Source organism: Watersipora subatra, chromosome 3 (assembly GCF_963576615.1).
Source record: "Watersipora subatra chromosome 3, tzWatSuba1.1, whole genome shotgun sequence".
Classification (NCBI taxonomy): domain Eukaryota; kingdom Metazoa; phylum Bryozoa; class Gymnolaemata; order Cheilostomatida; family Watersiporidae; genus Watersipora; species Watersipora subatra.
Window position 1 is genome coordinate 46,763,853 of NC_088710.1, and position 22,545 is coordinate 46,786,397.

Sequence of the window (22,545 nt, forward strand, 5' to 3'; positions counted from 1 at the left end):
CTTGGATATGAAACATGAAGTAATCAACAATCTGTCTGTTAATTGTGTCTCGGCAGCGACCACTCAAATAATTAACATATTTTGTTAACCTTTTCTGAGCTTTTGCAATACTTTCATAACTTGAAGTACACTAATATCTACACCTGCTAGCGAGACTGTTTTGTTTCAATATGGAAATCTAATGTGCTATGCTTAGAGGAAACCAGTAGTTAGTTAGAAATTATTTCCTCTTGCAGTTATGAATGCATTAATTCTTTTTTCAGATTTTTGGTGACTAATATTTTCATTATTACATATATTGCCATCAGGAATGTAACCATCCACAGTGATCATCAATCACTTATACTAATATTCCTTAAGTCCATCTATAATTATGTAGGTTAATCATAGTATCAGTATTATGTAGGTTATAAGCCATGCAGTTGCATATGCGGTTCTACCAAAACATCAAGGTATTAAACAGGTAACTGCAAGTCTATTTTTTAAAGATGCTGACTTTGATCAGCAAAAACATTGACCACCAGCTGAATGCCTCTGTTATTTCAAAGAAGCCTATGAACTCACCTGTAGTGTGACGATTAGCCAAAAAAATCAAATTGCACACTACTAAAGATATAGGGCCTCAGACTCTTATACAGCTCATCTACAATGAATTTAGCAATTATAACTCGCATGTATATAAGGCATATTCTCATTTCACAGACAAGGGAACTATAGAATATGTTATTTTTACAAGAGATTAAGAATCATAATTCCGAAAATCCCTGAAAGGAAACTCTTTAAACTGTCACATTCCAGTCACAATGGCTTTAACTCATCACTTATGAGAGTTTGTCACGCTCTTTTCTGGGTCAGTGTGATCAGAGATGTCATTTAATAAGTTCGGAACTGCCAAGTCTTCCAAAGATGTTTCTCAGCAGCCAAACTAGGGTGTCAAGATGGGAAGATACCTTAACCTAAAAAGAATCTTGAATATTGCAACACACCGATAGAAACAACATTAGATGATAGTCATGTTCAACAGTTACTGGTTAAACCAACAAAATCCTTCATACCACAACAACTGTGAAAGTTGAACAAATTGTGGTAACGGAATAACATAGACAAAATAGCATGAAATGTACTTTTTATTTACATTCGCTAAAGCTAAACTTTCAGATTTATACTAGCGATTGAGGCATTGTCTGTGAAACAAATTGATGTTGTAGTATAGAACTATTATGAGCAAGTGCAAAAAAAGTTACCCAGTAACTGGAGAAATCACAGCCTTAACTTTTAAATGACGTCATTATAAGGCACAGATAGGAAGTTTATTTTAGGATTAATATTTCTTTAAATATTTTGAAGAGTGACTATCAAAAGAAACACCATCAGGTGTCTATAAAAGCTTTTCAATACCTACATTTGCTCAAGTCAGTTTTTTTCCTGAACTGTTATTGTTTTTTTCAGCTTTTAGCCACTCTATCCACCTCTGCAAAATAGTTTCTTAAGGTATCACACATCAAATAATCAAAGATTAAAAATTTTCATTTTCAAAACAGTAATGCTGTAAGCTTTACAAATGAATCTCTTTAATAAGTTTAGTAAATATGTATAACTTATTCATAAGAAGTTGTAAGTTTCATTTAAATTAAACTCTGGATTGTCCGAATTCGGCAAAGTACAGTTTTATACAGAGCTCTTTGAGTAAAATCTTTCTAAAACAAAATTGTTAATTCGCTTACAATTTACAAGCTATAAGCACAAATGTTTAATGTAAAATGGTTTTAAGTTTTTCTGATTATCACGGAAAATTGCCAAATAACACTTCATGGCTTTGCGAAGTCTTTGAAGTCTGCGATTCTAGTAGTCAAATTGATTTGTGATCACATAGTTTGTGAACTTTCCTGCATACAATATTAAAAGTTGATGATGTATTTTATTTGTATGTTTTATAGCAAATATTTATTATTGTTTATATTTAATTGTGTGAAGTTGTAGGTTTCAAGACGACTTTGTGAAAGTACTAGCAATAGTGAAGGAGGAAAAGTGAAGTGAGGAAAAAGAAAGTGCTTTTCCAAGAAGTTGTATAAAGCAAAACGGCTGTAAATCAGTTATTTAAAATACTACCAAGCTGTTCTGCGGTTACTGTGACAAAAGCTGGAAGTGACGCAGGAAGAAAGAACATAAAGTTATAAAAGGTGAAAAGCTGGATGTGATACTTGAAATTAAAATTTAAAAAATATCAAATAAAACAAAAACCTATAGACAAGCAATGTTCATGTAAGTTAACAATAGCACTCTTTAACATTTTTGATATTTGTTTTGCATACAGTATAGTTTTTACTGCTTCATGTAATGCATTTATTTTAACGCTATAGGTATTTTCTCGGATTACCATAAGGGTTTTGAATCAATTGAACTGAATACATTGCGTTCTTGCAGATTCTTCACTCCAACTTATGGCTTAAAAGTACTAAGGAGATTGTAAGGAGATTATACAATTGATTAGTTATGTATATCGAGACTCAACTTTGCTAGCAAAAACAACTGCTACCTTGCAATATTGGATTTTTATGTATAGCCAAACCTTAACTTATATTTACTTAACCATGCAATTTTCTGTGACATACATACAATTTGAGCAAGTATTTGTCTTGACACATGAAGTAATTTGGAGCGCGCTAAAAGTAGTTTTGAAAATCAGTATTTGTGTACACAGTTTTTCTTCATATAGTTTGGTTCTATAGGGCTCCAAAGATATTAAACCATGCTTCATGCCTTATTTTTCAACTTTAGACCAATGTTTGTGGCAGTAGTGGTAATAAGTAGTGGTAATAAGAAGGCAAGGCTTTCCTTTGATCTGAAGCAAGAAGGTACAGAGAAAGATGAACAACGTCTAAGTATCGATTCTTTAGAATACCTTTGAAGCCATTAAGTAGTTACTAGAGCGAAAAAAAAATTCTTGCAAAAAATAACTCTGAAATGATAAAAAGTACAAGCTGGGCATGATTATTGAACATAAAAAATATCAAGTATAATAAATTGAATTAATTTATGTTAACTTAAAGTTCATATAGTTGTCCTCTAGCTTTCTACTTATATGGCGACCTATAAACCCTGTCAAATTTATCACGCCAAACGTCACACCTCCATTCACCTACCTTCAAAAAAAGATGTGACAATAAAAACCTTTCCTTTACTAATTATTATTTTCTTAGTTTTGTTTTTCATTATAATTCAGCTTTTTGACCTTGCATTGACCGCCAGCAACAAACAGTGGTACTCCGCGCGAAGGTTCCCATTTCACCGCTGATAGCCCTGGGATCCTGCCATCGGTGCATGTGGCATATATGGTCGCCAGGCTTATAGCCCATTTAAAGGGAGTGTCATCACGCTTTGCCTATTTGCAGATATTATAAAAGGCTGTGAAAAGAATGCAGATGAACTGATTTTATAAAATGGACAGCAAAGCTAACATACCCTTAAGATTAGCCAAGCTGAACCAACAAATTGATGGCAAATGCTCTTCAGAAGCAAATGTTGATAACATTTCGAGAGATGCACTTCTGGATTCTCTATTGGCACTCTATGATGAATGTGAACGAAAACTGAGCAAGCAGCGCAAAAGTCCTCCAAAAAATGTTGCTACTTTTGTACGCAAACGTAAGTCTATATACAAGTGTGTGACCATGTCACTTTTTAGGTTCATATTGCAAAATATTTTACACGGTATTGTTTTTCTCCACATGTATATGGCAGCTGCGTGTTATTAAGTTGCATCCAATATAGTTATTAAATTTCCTCCAATCTTATCTTGAAATTTAAATAATATTCAATGTTTGTATATCAACTTGTCTTTTTTCAACCATGTTGCTGAAATGAAAAGGCAGTGCTTGGTACATGAAGTGACAAGGGTGTGTGATGTGGTGGTAGTCAGGTATGAGTGACAAGGTTGTGTGATATGGTGGTAGTCAGGTGTGATGAACCCTATCTGTCAGAGCCTTCACAGTATGCTTTCTACATATTTTTATGAAGTTGCCATAGCAAGCATTAATAATTTGCACTTTTATAATATGCAACTGGTTGTGTAGCAAATGCTGGCCATTTGTCGCTGTCATAAAAGATTTATTCTGCACCCAATAACTAAAATCATATCTAAATGTTCGCTCTTCATTTTCTGTTTTGTTTTATCGATGCCATCTTTTTTATAAGCCTTTGAAACTATTTTTGCAGTCGCTCAAAGCATCAGTGATATAAAAAGTCTACGAGTTAACCCTGATGACTTTGAAATCGTAAAGCTCATCGGGGAGGGTCACTTTGGTCAGGTAAAGGTAGTCAAGGAGAAACACAGCAGTGAAATATATGCTCTCAAGGTGATCAGAAAAAGGGATGTTCTCTCTCATCAGGAAGTAAGTTGTAAACCGATCACTAATATTGCACGAACTGAACTCATTCGGCTTGTATTGGTAATGGAAGGCTGTCTCACTCCAATGCTGAGTCTACATCTATTGAGAAGTCATTATTTTGCTTCATGATGCTTCTTCATTACGCTGCTCTTTGCTCACCTATTCATGTGTAGCTTGCATGCCATAACCCTCCTTTGCATAACAAACATTGCAGGTGATAGGAGCCGACAGTTCTTCAAGTGTCACGGTATGCGCTTGTGCTTTCATTCCCACTCCGCTGTTATTTATGTATTCGTGCTGCCTCCAGATTAGCTCAATGTGTGGTGGTCAAGTGTGGGTTGTTTTGTCTTTTTATGGGGTACCAAAATACCAGCTTCGCTATCCTTATTACTACTAAATACCAATTAACACTGTCACCGGCATGTCACCGGCATGTCACCGGCATGTCGTTCAATCTCCTCAACATTTGAGCAGCAGCTTATAGGAAATGCTAAAACTTGCTAGCTCTATTGGTATTTAGGCGGCATACTTCGAGGAAGAACGCGACATCATGTCAAAAAGTAATAATCCTTGGCTTACGCAGCTCCACTACGCATTTCAAGATACTGAGAACCTCTACCTCGCAATGGACTTTCATCCTGGAGGAGATCTAGCTATACTGATGAGCAGGTGATTGGCTAATGTCTGTTCGTAGTTCACCCGTAACAAAATTGAATTTTTAAGGAGTTTCTCAAAGTTAGTTTCATAAATAATTTGTGATTCTATGTCAAACATAGTCGTGAAATAGCAGTTATTTTGGGAAGTGCGTCTACTGAACATTTGTTACTAAATAATTGGTCATGCCCAACAGACTTCCAGATGTCCAACAGGCTTTGCAATGAGTCCTTTTGCTCTTCTTTCGCTCCCATTTATTATCGTTAGACATCTTTTCAACATTCATATTTATTTTCTCATTTGTCATAGATCTGCAAGATAATCGCTTTGTGTAGATATGAGACATTATCAGAAGATATGACCAGTTTTTATGTGGCTGAAATGACCTTGGCAATCAACGCTGTCCACTCACTGGGCTACATACACAGAGACATCAAACCAGACAACTTTCTCATTGATCGGGTTGGACATCTTAAACTCACTGACTTTGGTAGTGCTGCGAAAATGAACAAGAAAGGCAAGGTAGGCGAGCAGGCTTTCTCGTTCGCCAAGCTTTCTTTTCAGGTTTGATTGAAACAGATAGATGATTCTTTTATTTGACTAGCAAACCATATTTGTTACAAAGATAGAACTTGACCAGTTTTTAACTTTGTGAATTTTATAGCGATGTTCGTTTGCACGTACTCTCTGCATTGTTTCGCAGGGTGTCTAAACATTAGAAACCAAAACTGTAATACTTGGATAATATTTAAACTCAAATCTGACAGGTATCAGGTAAGATGCCTGTTGGCACTCCTGACTACATCGCTCCTGAGCTCCTTACCTCGATGACCTCTAGTTCCGACCAACCTTACAACAGACTAGTTGACTGGTGGTCTCTCGGTGTTATAACTCATGAGATGGCATGTGGCTTTCTTCCTTTTTCTGATGAGAACAGCAGTGTTGTTACCACTTACGGTAACATCATGAAGTTTAAGGTATGACTTCTATATGTTGCTAATTTTATACCTCGTGTCATATCTCCCTCTTTCTACTCACTTTCTCTTTTCATCGTAAAGTTTGTGTTTTGTTCACAGTATTCAGTCGTCTATTCCTCCCACTATTCATTTAGTCGTCTATTCCTGTCAGCATTCAGTCATCTATTTCTGCAAGTATTTAGTTAGTCATTTATTATTCCCACTATTCAGTTAGTCATCTATTCCTGTCAGTCTTCAGTTAGTCGTCTATTCCTCCCAGTATTCAGTTAGTCTTCTATTCCTGTCAGTGTTCAGTTAGTCGTCTATTCCTCTCAATGTTCAGTTAGTCGTCTATTCCTCTCAGTGTTCAGCTAGTCATCTATTCCTCTCAGCATTCAGTTAGTCGTCTATTCCTCTCAGTGTTCAGTTAGTCGTCTATTCCTCTCAGTGTTCAGCTAGTCATCTATTCCTCTCAGTATTCAGTTAGTCGTCTATTCCTCTCAGTGTTCAGTTAGTCGTCTATTCCTCTCAGTGTTCAGTTAGTCGTCTATTCCCCTCAGTGTTCAGCTAGTCATCTATTCCTCTCAGTATTCAGTTAGTCGTCTATTCCTCTCAGTGTTCAGTTAGTCGTCTATTCCTCTCAGTGTTCAGTTAGTCGTCTATTCCTCTCAGTGTTCAGTTAGTCGTCTATTCCTCTCAGTATTCAGTTAGTCATCTATTCCTCTCAGTATTCAGTTAGTAATCTATTCCTGTCAGCATTCATTCATCTATTCCTGCCAGTATTTAGTTAGTCGTCCATTCCTATCAGTATTCAGTAGCCAGTCATGTTTTAGTACAATGCCAAGTCAATCACTTGTTCATCGTTGGTAGCTTAGTTGTTTGTAACATGAGAATGTCATATCAGACGACAAGAGCATACAACTCCTAATAAAGATCTAGCTAACATCGACTTGGTGTGTTTATATACGAAGTTATTGTTCCCATTTCCTTGCATTTACCTAAAGAAGTTTTTTCCCAGAGGTATATCTGTAAATAGGTTGTGTTGCGGGTAGTTACAATTTGGTTCATAGCAAGGAGTTGTTCCCTTTCTTGTTGATCGTAGGAGAAACTCGCGCACTCAGCTAGCTCTCTAAAAATCACCCAGCTCAGCAAGCAGTTTATTTCTGGGCTCCTAACTGACAGCAAAAGCAGGATGAACTATGACCAAATTACCGCACACAAATTTCTCAGTGGTATTGATCTCAAGAAGATCAGAAACAGTAAGTATTAGTTATGGCAGTTAGTATTAGTTATGGCAGTTAGTATTAATTATGGCAATAAGTATTAGTTATGGCAGTCAGTATCAGTTATGGCAGCCAGTATTAGTTATGGCAGTCAGTATTAGTTATGGTAGTAAGTATTAGTTATGGCAGTCAGTATTAGTTATGGCAGTCAGTATTAGTTATGGCAGTCAGTATTAGTTATGGCAGTAAGTATTAGTGATGGCAGTAAGTATTAGTTATGACAGCCAGTATTAGTTATGGCATTAAGTATTAGTTATGGCAGTTAGTATTAGTTATGTCAGTCAGTATTAGTTATGGCAGTAAGTATTAGTTATGGAAGTAAGTATTACTGATGGCAGTTAGTATTATTTATGGCAGTCAGTATTAGTTATGGCAGTAAGTATTAGTGATGGCAGTCAGTATTAGTTATGTCAGTCAGTATTAGTTATGGCAGTAAGTATTAGTTATGGAAGTAAGTATTACTGATGGCAGTTAGTATTATTTATGGCAGTCAGTATTAGTTATGGCTGTCAGTATTAGTTATGGCAGTAAGTATTAGTTATGGCAATGAGTATTAGTTATGGCAGTCAGTTATTGCAGTAAGTATTAGCTATGGCAGTCAGTATTAGTTATGGCAGTCAGTATTAGTTATGGCAGTCAGTATTAGTTATGGCAGTTAGTATTAGTTATGGCAGTTAGTATTAGTTATGGCAGTCAGTATTAGTTATGGCAGTAAGTATTAGTTATTGCAGTAAGTATTACTGTAGTTATGTCACTTGTTCACAGTTTAGTTTATTTATTTACTAAACTATTTATTAAATTTATTACCACATTTACTTTATACTCTTTAGCAGCGAATTGTTTTTGTTATATGGTTAGTTCTAAGGTTATATAGAGGGTTATATTGTATGCTTAATAAGTGCAATTGTGGTAGGTAGTCAGGCTACATAGACGATTAGCTAATCAAACCTTCCGTTTGTGTAGCTTTGTGAGGATATATTTACTTGAGCCATTGCTGTTCATCAGCAACTTGTTGTTAGTTTGCATGATCAATTTTTTAATTAGACATGAACCTTTCTGACACAGTTTTGTGTGCAATGAAAATAAAAATGATCGATTGTCCTGTGCTTTTTCACACTTTTAGAACTTGAATGTTTGCGGTTTTAAACATTTCTCAGATTTCATTTTGCTAATGACTCTTTAGATGAGGATTGCGACTAATTTATAACACTCGTTGGTAAATTGTTATCGTTTGAGATTTTGATAGTTTGTTGTTGATTTTATTCCTCTGGTGTAATGTACAGAAGGCAAGTTTCTCTAAAAAACACTCTGAGAGCCATTCTTTTGCCTATGATGCATATGTTTATAATTACGGTACCAAAGTAGTTCAAGTCCATAAACTTTAAGTTAGATCATAGGAATTCTAATGGAATTACCTCGTTAAGACTTACGTCGTTAGGACTGGCTGGAAGAATGTTTGATCCATACATGTAGTTATTTATTCTAGGTTGACCGTAGATATACAAGTTGAAGACTCCTATCAAGTTACATGGGCAGTTCAAATAAGTTGTAACACGTTCATGTAATACTGAGCTGCTACATCGATAGATTTTTTATATTATGAAATAGGTTAACCAGATTCCATAAAAAATAAACAAGAGTTTTTATATTGAAAGCAGAAAAAAAGTCAACTTTTGAGCATTGATCAAAGTGTTAGTTTTTTTATTGCAAGTTCACAAGATCAGGTCTCAATATTAGCGTTGTTGACTCTGAGCTCTAGTCTTCATTCCCTGCAGATTTACCCTCATGACTTCCCGCACATGGTTTCAGGACTCGCCTTTGGCCTACAATAGTTTTATCAATAGTTAGCATATTTTTGTATGTTATGATTTCATGATTGAAGACAAATATTGCCTGTAATTGCGCCGGCAATTTTGTATGTACCCATTTTGTATGTACCCATTTTGTATGTACCCATTTTGTATGTACCTATTTGAGTTGCATGCAGCTGTTTCAGCATGTCTCAGAGTGTGTCTCAGAGCGTCAGTACTCTTGCAGGCTCCCCTCCACACATACCCAATGTGTCCAGCAGCTCTGATACATCCAACTTTGATGAGGTGGAGCCTCGGCAGCCAGCTGCGCAGGACGATGTCGATCAGTCCGAATTCAAGGAGCTGCCATTCATCGGCTTTACGACCAGCCGCAACCTTGCGCTGCTCAAGGCAAAGCAGTATGTAAATGAACTGCAATATATGCATTCACTCGGTTCACTGGGCTCACTGGGTTTTCTTGTTAGCTGACTTGGCTCCAGTGGAGCACTCTTCTGTGAACTTATTCTATGTGAATTTTAAATGGGATAATGCAAAAAATTTCAGAATCGATTTTGGCTACTCTGATCTTCAAAATTATGAAATCCGTGATATATATGATGTTCATGATATTTATCATGATATTTATCTTAATACTGTCTATTCTGAATGCTTATTAAAGTTCAGAAAATTTCCTTGTACTTTATGATATAATCTATTTTGTCTCTCCTTAAATGGCCAATCAGCAATTAGTTGTGTCATACTGCCAGCTGGTAAGTCAAATGTCAGCATTTTATTATGAAATAAAAACAATTACCTCTTGAATGTCTTCACCAAGTAACAAGTTGTAAGCTAGTTACAGCTTTGTAGCAAAAATATTGTGTGCATTACAGATCCATGCTTTTTTACAATCTCAAATATCATCCCACTGTTCACTTTTTAACTTTCACTACCCACATAGTCGACTTTGTTAGACCAGAACAGTTGTGTATTGTCAATATGTTGCTTTTAAAGTCATGATTGCGTGTAGTAGGTAACTTTCATCACTATGCTGCCTTATTTCAAAGACCCATTCAGCTATAAGATTATCTTCCGGGTATTGTCGAATGAGTCTTCAGTTGAGATGACCATTTGTACTCATGGCTCGTTACCAGCATTTTGGCTCACTGATAAAATATGTGACTTATGTGTTGAAACAACTAACCAAAACTTGACAACAAAATCTCTGTCAATCATAATATAAAACCAATTCCCTTAGTTACATCACATATGAAATGAATTCACAACTTTGTAGGGTGTAAAAACCCTTTCTAATGGCTTAGCAGTTTGATGATGACTTTAGAGTACTAGAAAAGGTTAGCCAGATTGGCGTAGCTTAAATAAACATCTCAGTCAGTCTCCTAAATTTACAGACTGAAAACTAGTTTTACAAACATTTCAGAACTCTTACATTTGCCAGCCACTCCATGGCTGATCGACTTCTTTCCAGCCGACCCGGAGACACAGATGACTGTACCAAGGCTGACCTAGAGCAGTACGAGCGACAGGAGGTCCTTCTGCGCAAGGAACTGGTCAGTTAAGTGTTATGTTACAAAATTATTTATTGCGGACAGCGATCATGCTTTTAGTTGTGTTAAGGGTGCTTGGTGAGGCTACGGGAGGGGGAGGGGGTAGGTTCATATTACTAAAGTGTCTGTGTTTAACTTTTTGTACAAATAAGCATTTGACTTGTCTCCGAGTCGTACACTGCAACAGCTAATGCTACTACGAGATTCTGATACATTGTGTCTAATACTTACTCCTTTTATTGAGACCACTCTCTCTCTCTCTACACCTTACTTCTTGAATAAATGTTTTCAGCAGTGTCTTGGATGTATTTTTGTCTCAGCCGAACAACTCCTTGGAGGTATATATTCGATAAGATATAGGCAGAGAATATATTTATGTGCTGAACTTTATCTAGTGCTGAACGTATCTAGACATTTGGCAGATGGACATTTGGCCTTATGGGCGTTTTGGCCTAATGATTATTTAGTCGAGTGAACATCTGGCCTAATGGACGTTTTGCCCTAATGATTATTTAGTCGAGTGAACATCTGGCCTAATGGACATTTTGCCCTAATGATTATTTGGCCGAATGAACATTTGGCCTAATGGACGTTTGGCCAAATAGACATTTAGCTGAAGAAACGTATTAGGCCAATACTTTAAAGGTTGACTTGCAACAAAATTCACATTACAGTTATTTGGTATTAAAAGATTCACCATGTCTTACTCTGTTGTGTTGTAGGGGCCAAATATGTGGAAAGGTGATTACAAGCTCTTAAAAGCTCAAAAGCGAACAGAAAATCGCAGCCACACGAGACCGCTGTAGTTTGGATTCTCTTTCCAGAACGGCTCAAATGTGACGTAGTTGTGAGAGATGGTTTCTGTTTACACTTTCATGCAACCTTATTCGTCGAAATATTTTCACAAATATACTTCACGCATTCAATAAAACCATGTCTATTGTTCTTACGCGTCTGTTTTATCGTCATCGTAATGCTGTCACTTTTAGCAGCGATATCATATAACTTACCGTAAAAATTCGTTTAATTTTTTAGCCCTGGCTTGAAGGAGTACATATCATTGTCTGATAATCATGACGAGCCTGTTGGTCACTTGTGATAATCAAAAAGTGCTGCGGAAATTATTTGCGAAGTATTAGGTCACATGATCAGATTACGACTTGCCGATTAGACCAAACCGAAACAAAAATGTAAAGTAGCGAGCATCTATATTTGATACGGGGTCTTCGGTAAAACCCGAAGTGTTTGTCATAAACTAGTGCTACGATAAGTTTTATATTGAGATTTTCATTGGCCTTTCAATTCACGTGACAAGACAATAATCAAATTTCATGGTTACATCATCGAAATAAAGAGATTCCAATCTACGGCGGCTTTTTGTTTTTGAGCTTTTAAGAGCTTGTAATCACATTTCCACATATTTGGCACCTACAACACAACAGAGTAAGACATGGTGAATCTTTTCATATCAAATAACTGTAATGTGAATTTTATTGCAAGTCAACCTTTAAAGTATATTGCAAGAACTCATTTCATTAGGATGTTTATTGTAGAGAGGAACTTCAAAAACAGTAAAATTTAATAAAAGTAAATACATTCAAGTTTATTGTAGTTTAAGTTAGAAAATTTACAACAAAATATTTACATATTGTGAGCAATTGTTTTCATATTTCTACTTTTTCCTCCAAATCTTTGTCTTTTAAATTGTATTTATTGTTTAAAATCAGGTTGTGTGTCTGATCATGCGGGTGAGAGGGATCAATAGCTTCAACTTCAACAATGTTATCTCACATTTTTACTTGTCCGTAAATTACAGTCGTTTATGCTATCAACATTAGATGCATAACCATCAAACAGTAGCTTTTTTGCTCCTTTGTCGTCAGTATAATTTCTATGGTCTCTATAAATATCCTCGAAACCAAACGTTCATTCCGCCAAATTTCCATTAGGCAAAATGTATGTCTGCCAAACGCACATCTGCCATTCATGAGTCGTACTAGAATAACATTTAGCTCTCATCCTAGTTTTCCCTGTAAACATGGTTGTTCCCTATTTGTGTGACAGTCACAATGGTTTTACGATATCATCTTGTAATATATGCTATGGTTGTGGCACCACAAATAATGACATGATAGATTATAGAATACAACCTGAACGATGTGCACTTGTTCTACATAGGTGAACTGGTTTGATATGCTTGTAAGCTGCCACTCTTATAGTATGGCCACTGACTTCTGTTCCATTTACAGTGGCCTCCACTCTCCGTTGCTTGTTGTTGTATTTGCCTTCTCATTGGTTATTATTTGTGTTTATTTGCTATCTCTTGCTGTGACAACTTCAGCTTTGATATTTTATTGCGTTATCATGCGATCTTTAGCTAACAGCTCCGCTGGTATGTTTAAGGAGAAAACATTCGTACTGTCAGCATGTGAGCTTTTAGTTTTCATAGATGCTTTGGTGCTAAATGTAATACTTGATATAGGTAATGTATGCATTTGATATGCATCTGCCAAACCATTGTGAGTATGCTTGGTCAGCTTGTACAGTACAATTAATAATGCAATGGTGTGCATGAGGACGAGTAGATTTGCTAATCTGGTTTAGAACTGGTACCTAATGACCATGCTACTCTGTTGCTGCTTTTTTGTTTATCCATTACCTCGTTTCAGCTGTAGCGCTAATTGACTTTTGTCAGCTTTGTTTTTTATTTAAAAATAAAACACTGTTTAGGAGAAGCTACACGCTGCCCTAAAGCAAAAGGATGCTTACATAGACAAGTTAGAGAATGAAAGAGAGACGCAGAGTCGAGAGATGTCTTACATATGCGCTACCAATGCTGACCTAGCCGAACAGAACAAGGTTTGTTCACTTTGATTACCTTAACTGAAATATAAACTAACCATTATTGCCACTAGTCTCCTGGCAGTCTAGCGTGCTGTGAGAGATTGTCAGGCATGCCAATAAAGCGCTGAGATTAAGTTTACAGTAGAAGCTCCTATCATGTACACCTCCTATAACTTAAATTCCAGATAACGTAGAAGATTTATGTGGAGGTTTTGCTTCCTACTACATAAAAAATTTCATATAACGTCAAGTCGGGCAAGTTTTCAAATCGATTTGAATGTTACTTTATTTCGCCGCACTTGTGGAAGAAAAAAACGCCATGGATTTATCGTTATATCTGTTATATATAACTTTCGTGACATTCTAGTTCGTCGTAATGGATTGTTGAATGTGTCAACATAAAGGCGAATAGGATAGCTGCGCAATTGTTCATAAATAAGAAGGCGATTGATTGGTGCAGGTGTTACAGCATCAGTCTACCAGTCTTAATGTCATGAGTTGGAGTATTGTCAAAAATTATATTTATCCTAACCTTGACCCCTGGATAGTGATAGACGAACAGGTAGAACTGCTTTTTATAATAAAAACATGTTGTTTTGCTTTATTGTAGGCGTGCACAATATTTGTTATTAGCTTTGCCTTGCAGAATACACTTTGCTGTTTAGAAAAAATATGCTAATCGTTGTAAATGAATGTCGAAAATGTGCACTCTCTATCAACTTGTTGTAAGATTACTGCAATCAGTCTATAAAACCAGTGAGAGTGATAATAAAAAGTAGAAAAACTGTCGATGCAAACCGATAATACTGCAGTTACGATACAGCCCACAAATTAAAAGAGTTAGGTCAAGTTTTTCCTTTTTGCATGGCCAAAGAGCGTGGAGCTTGGAAAGATTTTGGAACGGATTAGGCAATTTACATGTATTTTACTGTTCTTATAACGTAAATTCCCTATAACGTAAATGTTCTTGGAATAGATTATTCACTTTATAGGATCGTCTACTGTATATGCGCAATAAATCTATATCGTAGAAGGTGAAGGATTGGTGCAGGTAGTAGCTTGTCAGGCGCTGAAGACTATATATTGTCGAGGGTTCGAATCTCACATGATACTATCTTTTCCCAACCTCCAACCGTGGCTTTGGATAGACGAACATGCCTCTTACTATAGTAAAAATTTAACTGGGGTGAAGTTGCTCACTCTTACTACTACACGACACAGCCCTATTTCTTACATTTTAATGTCTTCTGCATATCGTGTGGGCCTTTTGTTTCCATTCAATTGAAAAAAAAGTGTGTATAACTTCGTATAAATGGAAAGGGAACTCCACACGCTTTTCCTACTGAGTCAGATGAACTTACACTTGAGTTGTAATGCTGTAGGCTCTCGCCAGTAGCCTTGACTCCACCAGAGGTCTTTATGAGAAGGTTGTGGGGGAGACAGAGGACTACATGCGAGTCCTAAACAGTAGAAAGTCTGACCAGACAGAATTTGAGGATATCATGAGGTAACAGTAACACTTTTCTTACTTTTTATAGAATAGCTTCTGGTCCCTGTATTCTAACAAGGGCATAGAACTGAGTTGTGTTTTGGTAGTCAAACGCCTCCTACATTGACATCTCTCTTGTTAGTTTTTTTAATCATTACTCTTGTTGTTGAGTAACATATTTGTTCAACTTTTACGTTGATAGTTTACAAATTTCTATGACTTTATAGTTTTTATAGTTCGTTATCTCACATTTTATGTTACTAAATTGCTCTGTAATGATTATAGCTGAAGATATATTGTTGGCAATATTTAATAAACTCATTGCTTTATCTGCTTTAACAACTGCATCCGAAATACCTGAGTATTACATCTGAGTATTACAACTGCGAAAACACCAGAGGAAACGATCTCTAGACATCAATGCAGTTAGACCTGCATGCAGTTAGACTTGCATGCAGTTAGACCTTTTTTTCTAGTATTTCAATGTTAATTATTTGTTTAGTAAATTGCATTCCGTTCGGTTTGTTGTTCTCCAATCGTAATTAAGTTAAGTAAGATGATACAGTATGTTAGACATGTATAGTAACATAGTTTTATCATTACTTTTATCATTACACTATCATTTAAATATAATATTGTAACTGTTTTCATTGAACTCCAAAACTAACAAATTAATATGCAATCGTATTCAAGCTGCTTTGATCTACCAGTAGCATCAGACATCCTAGTATTAGTTTGATGTTGCCTTCAGTTGCTTCTAACAGTTCCCAGATCACTCTACAATCGAATTTGAACTCCACAACTATGCTTTAGTACTTTCCACATGATTGGCTTTTATTTGGTAATTTTTCTATTTCTGTGACATGCAAATATAGTTTTATCGTTTGTATCAGTGATCTGCGAGGCTTTAATGTCAAATTTAGTGCAAGAGTGTTCCTTTTGCAGTGCTAGAGGAATTAAAAACACACATATGCTGTCAGTTTTCTTGAATGTTTGTGCTCTAAGAATTGCCATAAGGTTTTATAACCTGTTGTGTACAGAATGAATTTATGTTATAAAATTCTATTGTAATAGATGAGTAAGTCAGGTTGAGCTTGAGAATATTCCACCGATCATTTGTGTTGTCATTGTCCAGCATTCTCGTATTCAAATATGCTCAGTTTGGTTTGAGTTTGACTGCATACTACAAATGCATCGTAGAATCATCGTGTCAAGTCCATAGCCTCTATCTCACCTTCAGTTATTCGCATGTCTGTTAAGTTAAGTCGAACTTCTATGCTATTAGTGAACTTGTGACTGATTGCTACCAGTCTCACTACCATCGGAGGCGGGTATAACTCTTTGTTGTATCAGCTCGGACAACCAACTTTAAAAGTTACTGATTAGGATATTGATTCAAAAACCCTTTTTCTTTTTTCCTTGATGAACTGAAACAAATTCTATATTTAACTTTAATTTTTTCAGTTTAATTTTTTTGCTTTCTTTTCAAACAATCTCACCTGCTGTTGACATAGATTAACTTGTTATCCACTGAACTGGTTTTGGCGTTTCTTTAAAGCACAGCTCTAATTTTACAAATAATTGTCTACTTGTATACGTTTATAGATGAAAAGTAAGTTTTTAAAATAATGATGGTGTATGGATGATTTTTTTGTCGCTTGAGCTCTCATTGTCATTGATACTTGAAACTCCCGGCATCAGGCTAATTGTTATCTTCAATGTTACAAACTTTCAAGTTCAATATTGGTCAAAGTAAAACTTACCACATGGCCGTGTGAAGCTATTTGTTAAAATCGTTATACATGTTTAATGTAGGAGTGAGATTAATTTTTTTTAGAGTTAGTGCTTTCCTTTTGTAGCCTCAGTAACAATGTCGTGCATTTTGTTCTACAAGCCAGTCTGCGCAGTCAATGGCGCAGATATGCTTTATTTCCTAGTTAACTCGTGCCAACCGCTATCAGCACTAATATTTAAAACACAAATTATCTGCAGCAAGGAAGCAACTAAAAATTTCTTTCTGCACTGTTTCAGCTGCATCACCATTCTAAAATTTTGCGATGTTGGAATTGTTGATGTTATTAGGTTCTTGTTTGCAATTTTACCTGAGAGAGGATATTCAATTGATTCAAACAAGGTTGTTGTTGGTATGGTACAAAGCGGCGAGGTATTGGCCGCATTACAATATAGTTATGTAAATGCCTTTGATTGGCTGTAACTGACATCAAATCATGCTATAATAGCTAAATAGCTAAGCATGTTTAAATGAGTGCAGGTGGTCTAGTCAGTAGAGAATCTACCTCACAGCAAGATGGATGAAGAGTTATCTCTTGAGTATTTCAACTGTGTCAAATTTATCTTATGGTAGGCGTAGTTCTGTTGTTTTTATATTTCTGTGAAACTTGTCAGTCAATCCTAATAGGTGCTCTTTTGGTCTTTCGATCTTGTGGTTGTTACTCGAGTGTTTCTGTGTCGCATTTATTTAGTTTTACAGCATTTCGGTTCCGTGTACTCTTTAAGTTATGTTGAAGTATAAACTTGTCATTCAATGAAACAGATTTCATTCTCAGCTGGTGAAATAAAGTAACAATCAAATTATCAAAACGATTCTAAATTGTCATGCATAATGTTAAAGGTTAAAAGGTTTTGTGCCATTATATATCATATGCTTTATATAATCATATATTATAGAGATTATACAAGTATATACATAGACATATAATCAGACTCTTAATTGAGATATCAACACTTGCATCTTGTAAGTTTTTCTCTTCCTCGGTTAATTCTCGATGGTTGGGCAGCATTTTTAGGCTAAGTGTTCGTTTGTTGATAGTCAAGAGCTGGACAACCTGAAGGCTGAGCTAGAGCGAATGGACCGGCTAGTAATTGAGAAGGATGTCAAGATTGTTGCTATCAGTAAAAAGGTAGCTCTTCAGATTCACTTATTATCAGCGTGTTGGGATGTTTGACCTCCTGTGCTCTGGATTATAACACTCACGGGCGATTAAGTCATGTTGATTAAATGCTTAGAGGTTGACTTGCAACAAAATTCACATTACAGTTTTTCGGTCTCAAAAGATTCACCATGTCTTACTCTGTTGTGTTGTAGGTGCAAAGTATGTGGAAATGTGATTACAAGCTTTTAAAAGCTCAAAAACTGGATTCTCTTTCCAAAACGGCTCAAATGTGACGTAGTTGTTACAAGATGGTTTCTGTTTACACTTTCATGCAACCTCATTCGTCGAAATATTTTCACAAATATACTTCACGCATTCAATAAAACCATGTCTATTGTTCTTACGTGTCTATTTTATCGTCACTGTAATGCTGTCACTTTTAGCACTGATATCTTATAACTTGCCATAAAAATTCATTTAATTTCTTAACCTTAGCTCGAAGGAGTACATATCATTGTCTGATGAACATGACGAGCCTGTTGGTCACCTGTGATAATCGATAGGTGCTGCAGAAATTATTTGCGAAGTATTGGGTCACATGATCAGATTACGACTAGATGATTAGACCAAGCCGAAATAAAACTGTAAAGTAGCGAGCATCTATATTTGATACGGGGTCTTCGGTAAAACCCGAAGTGTTTGTCATAAACTAGTGCTACGATAAGTTTTATAATGAGCTTTTTACTGGCCTTTCAATTCACGTGAGAACATCACGTGACAAGACAATAACCAACCTGTAATGACAATATCAGAGAAATAAACAGAATCCAATCTACGGCTGCTTTTCGTTTTTGAGCTTTTAAGAGCTTGTAATCACATTTCCACATATTTGGCACCTACAACACAACATACAGTAGTAAGACATGGTGAATCTTTTGATACCGAATAACTACAAATGTATGATGTGAATTTTGTTGTTGCAAGTCAACCTTTTTTAAACTGGATGATTTTAGTATACAGTTCAGACAAGCATGCATGTGCTGTAAGTTCATTGAACTACAATTAAGTACATGTATAGGACAGCAGTTTAATCAGTTGTACGCATGCATGTATTTATTTATATCATTCCTCATGATACAATCATTGTTTATGCAGGCTCTGTGAATAAAGACTAAAAGATTGTAGATGTATATATGCATATATTGCTCTCATATATCACACATATTGCTCTTTTTACTGTAATAATTATAGAATATAGTGCATGATTCTTAATTTTGAGTTTTCAACAAACAAAAAGTTGATCATTCTCCATGTGATTACCACCCGTATCGAATTTCCAAAAAGTGGCTTTGGTTTAGATCACATTTTTTATTGAAGTATTGCTAATAAGGCTGAAACTGTTAGTTTTCCTGCCTGTAGATTAAGCTGAATTAGTTTCATATGAGTGGCATTATCTAGCTGGAAAGGCTCGAGAGTGAGAGGAAGCTGTTAGAATCGCAAAGGGAGGAGGAACGGAGACGTGCTGACAATGCCTTGCAGCAGCTTTCCAACTATCAGAGGGCTGACAGGAAAGGCACCCTTGTCGTCAAATGTGAGATAGAGACGCAGCATGTCCAGAGTGAGGAGCGCGTGTCACAACTGCAGGATCAGCTGGATAAGGTAGGCCCCATTTGTTCATATTTTTTGGCAGCTGCTTATTTTAGCTGTTTTGTTCATGAATTTATTTTCACACAACAATCAATGACTGAAAAAAATTGTCAATGACTCTCTCATCGCACATCTTTCACATCTGTTAGATACCAAAGTCTTCTGATGGTGCGTGTGCTTGCGAATACTCATCTCCTAAGGTTTCATATGCTGCAATCTCGATATTCAAGTACAGTAGGCGCTCCTACAACGTAAATAATCCGTTTCAGGAATGGTTACGCTATAGGGTTTTTACGTTATAAGAACAGTTGAATACATGTAAATTGCCTAATCCGGACCAAGATATTTTCAAATTCACCCCTTTGGTCATACAAAAAACGAAACACTAGGACTTAAATTTTATAATTTGTGGGCTGTATCGTAACCACAGTATTTTTGCTTTGCATCGACATCTTCTCTCCTTTTTCTGGTCAATCTCACTGGTTTCATAGACCTTGATTGCGGTAATCTTACAATAAGTCGATGGGGAGCGCACATATTCAACATTCATTTTCAACGATTTACGATTATGAAAACTTGCGCAGCCACCTATTCTCTGTTTTTTCGACACATCTGATGATCTATCGAACTAGAATGACATGGAACTTGTGTATATAATAGATATAACGTTATACGTACGTCGTTTTTTCTCTCACAAGTGTGGCAAAATAGTATTAACATTATTATGTATTAACATTCAAATCAATTAAAACTCGCCCTACTTGACATTTTAACGTTATATAGAATTTTTTACTTAGTATTAAGCAAAAACTTCACATAAATTCTTTACGTTATCTGGAATTTACATTATAGGAGGTATACGCTATAGGAGATATACGTTATAGGAGATATGTTATAGGAGCGTCTACCGTATTTTGCTGAGTTTTATGGTTACTAGTCAAACTCCGCATAGATGATTGTCATCCTTGCAATTGAATGGTTTTAGTAACTCATGGTACTTCAATATCATAGGAATATATCTAAGTATAAATTGATCTTGGATAGCACAAGATAAGTTACACGTGTCATTTGTTTGGATAGGTCCTTTCCAGCAACAGGGCATCCAAAGATCTCATAGAGCAGATGAAAGATGATAAATCAAGACTTGAGCAGGAGTTGGATGCCATAAAGAGCATCTCTAGCAGGAGACTGGTAGAGCGTGAGTCGGAGGTGAGATGGCAATTGCCAGATTATGTGAGAGCTGGCATTGCATTTGAGGTGCACCAAGTTTTTCAGGTTCCATACTGTTTCGCTGCATTAGCAGTGGTACTACAGCAATTCTCATCTACTTTGAGCTCAAATCTCGGTTGTTCAGGGCATCAAGCATTTTTCTCCTTCCTTTAATTTCTGAGCAAATTAAAAATGTACGCTCTTGGCCTACGAGCCAAATATTGTTGGCCTAGTGTATTGTTTATAGGTTACTTGATTGAAGGTCACTTACAATAATTGTCTCAACTGCATGATTTTATTGTAGAGTTTCCCTTGCTGTAAGATGAACAAACAAACCAACAAATAAACTAGTTTAAATCATTAATTTGATTTAAAGCAACAATGTGAATCTTATATTATTATTAAAAGGTTATATTATTTTTACATAAGTTGGCTCACAACTAATAACCTGCAGTTGTTCTGGTATACATGTATGTAAAAATGTGTGGTGATGCTACTTCATGATTATTCACTTTTTGCTACCAGTGCTGGTCACCCATAACCTTGACAAGTGACTTACCACTGCAGTAAAGTTTTTCCCTGACCAATACAAATGACATAGCTTCTTTTTGTAGTTAGAAAGAAATTGAGCTACTGAGCCCATGATAATACTTTTCTCCATGTTCTTCTATACAAGGAGTGTCATTGTATTTGTTGTCACAGCAAAAGCGGCATACAGTAAGTGAGACTGAAAGGATGAGACTGTCACGGTTGGAAGTACGTAACGCTCAGCTAGATGGTGAGATACATGAGAAGTCTCATCAGTCTCAGCAGCTGGCCATCAAGATATCGGTAGGTGGAGGCATGAAGGTTGTAGGAGGTAGAAGGTAGAGGCATGAAGGTTGTAGGAAGTAGAAAGTGGAGGCATGAAGGTTGTAGGAGGTAGAAGGTGGAAGCATGATGGTTGTAGGAGGTAGAAGGTGGAAGCATGATGGTTGTAGGAGGCAGGTGAAGGCATGAAGGTTGTAGGAGGTAGAAGGTGGAAGCATGAAGTTGTAGGAGGTAGAAGGTGGAGGCACGAAGGTTGTAGGAGGTAGAAGGTGGAGACACGAAGGTTATAAGAGGTAGAGGGTGGAAGCATGAAGGTTGTAGGAGGTAGAGGGTGGAAGCATGAAGGTTATAAGAGGTAGAAGGTGGAAGCATGAAGGTTATAAGAGGTAGAAGGTGGAAGCATGAAGGTTATAAGAGGTAGAAGGTGGAGGCACGAAGGTTATAAGAGGTAGAAGGTGGAGGCACGAAGGTTATAAGAGGTAGAAGGTGGATGAGAACTTATCTTCTTTTTATGCTGCTTCACTGCTGTGTTTAAAGTTGAACCTTTCTGAAAACCTGGACAGTGTAAAGTCTGCTTGCATATCTTTTCTTTAGAAACTACAGTATATACTGTGGTATATACTGTAGTATATACTGTAGTATATACCACAGTATATACTGTGGTATACACTACAGTATATACTGGTATATATTGTAGTATATACTACAGTATATACTGTAGTATATACTACAGTATATACTACAATATATACTACAGTATATACCACAGTATATACTGTAGTATATACTGTGTGAACAACAAAGGAATTTTCACAACCTTTTCCTTACAACCTCAGCACTGATATTTACTTTGAATAAGCTGTTAAAATTAGCACCTAGCATTCTAGCGTTGATTAATGGCGATGTTTCACTCCAATCACTCTTAGGCGTTTTCAAACCTCGGTTTTTAGATTTGTATGAATAGACTGTGAGCATGTGATATTCTTATTTCCTCAGGGTTGCTCCTTAAACATTTA

At 36.2% G+C, this 22,545-nt stretch overlaps 2 protein-coding genes across 3 annotated transcripts in view; both read left to right on the forward strand.

Moving 5' to 3' along the window:
* The first annotated feature begins 1,561 nt into the window (after nucleotides 1-1,561).
* Nucleotides 1,562-10,648, forward strand: LOC137390654 (citron Rho-interacting kinase-like). Its single transcript, XM_068076981.1, has 9 exons — nucleotides 1,562-1,578; nucleotides 3,449-3,645; nucleotides 4,216-4,391; nucleotides 4,909-5,057; nucleotides 5,378-5,564; nucleotides 5,810-6,019; nucleotides 7,101-7,257; nucleotides 9,319-9,490; nucleotides 10,510-10,648. Exons 1-9 carry the CDS (start codon nucleotides 1,562-1,564, stop codon nucleotides 10,646-10,648), a joined length of 1,404 nt encoding a protein of 467 aa, XP_067933082.1.
* Nucleotides 10,649-13,408: 2,760 nt separating this feature from the next.
* LOC137389674 (citron rho-interacting kinase-like) overlaps nucleotides 13,409-22,545 on the forward strand; it is a 59,146-nt gene continuing 50,009 nt past the window's right edge. For both annotated transcript variants that reach the window (XM_068075749.1, XM_068075750.1), the window contains exons 1-6: nucleotides 13,409-13,495; nucleotides 14,863-14,987; nucleotides 17,800-17,890; nucleotides 19,322-19,522; nucleotides 20,591-20,719; nucleotides 21,422-21,550. In XM_068075749.1, the coding sequence (XP_067931850.1) occupies nucleotides 13,448-13,495; nucleotides 14,863-14,987; nucleotides 17,800-17,890; nucleotides 19,322-19,522; nucleotides 20,591-20,719; nucleotides 21,422-21,550 (723 nt within the window). In that variant the 5' untranslated portion in view covers nucleotides 13,409-13,447. The remainder of the gene's footprint in view (nucleotides 13,496-14,862; nucleotides 14,988-17,799; nucleotides 17,891-19,321; nucleotides 19,523-20,590; nucleotides 20,720-21,421; nucleotides 21,551-22,545) is intronic.

Bases quoted from the DNA above. Each gene is read 5' to 3' on its own strand.
- LOC137390654 (XM_068076981.1), top strand. The intron at 4,392-4,908 runs GTAAGTTGTAAA...ATTGGTATTTAG, and splicing joins ATGTTCTCTCTCATCAGGAA to GCGGCATACTTCGAGGAAGA. The intron at 5,565-5,809 runs GTAGGCGAGCAG...CAAATCTGACAG, and splicing joins AAATGAACAAGAAAGGCAAG to GTATCAGGTAAGATGCCTGT.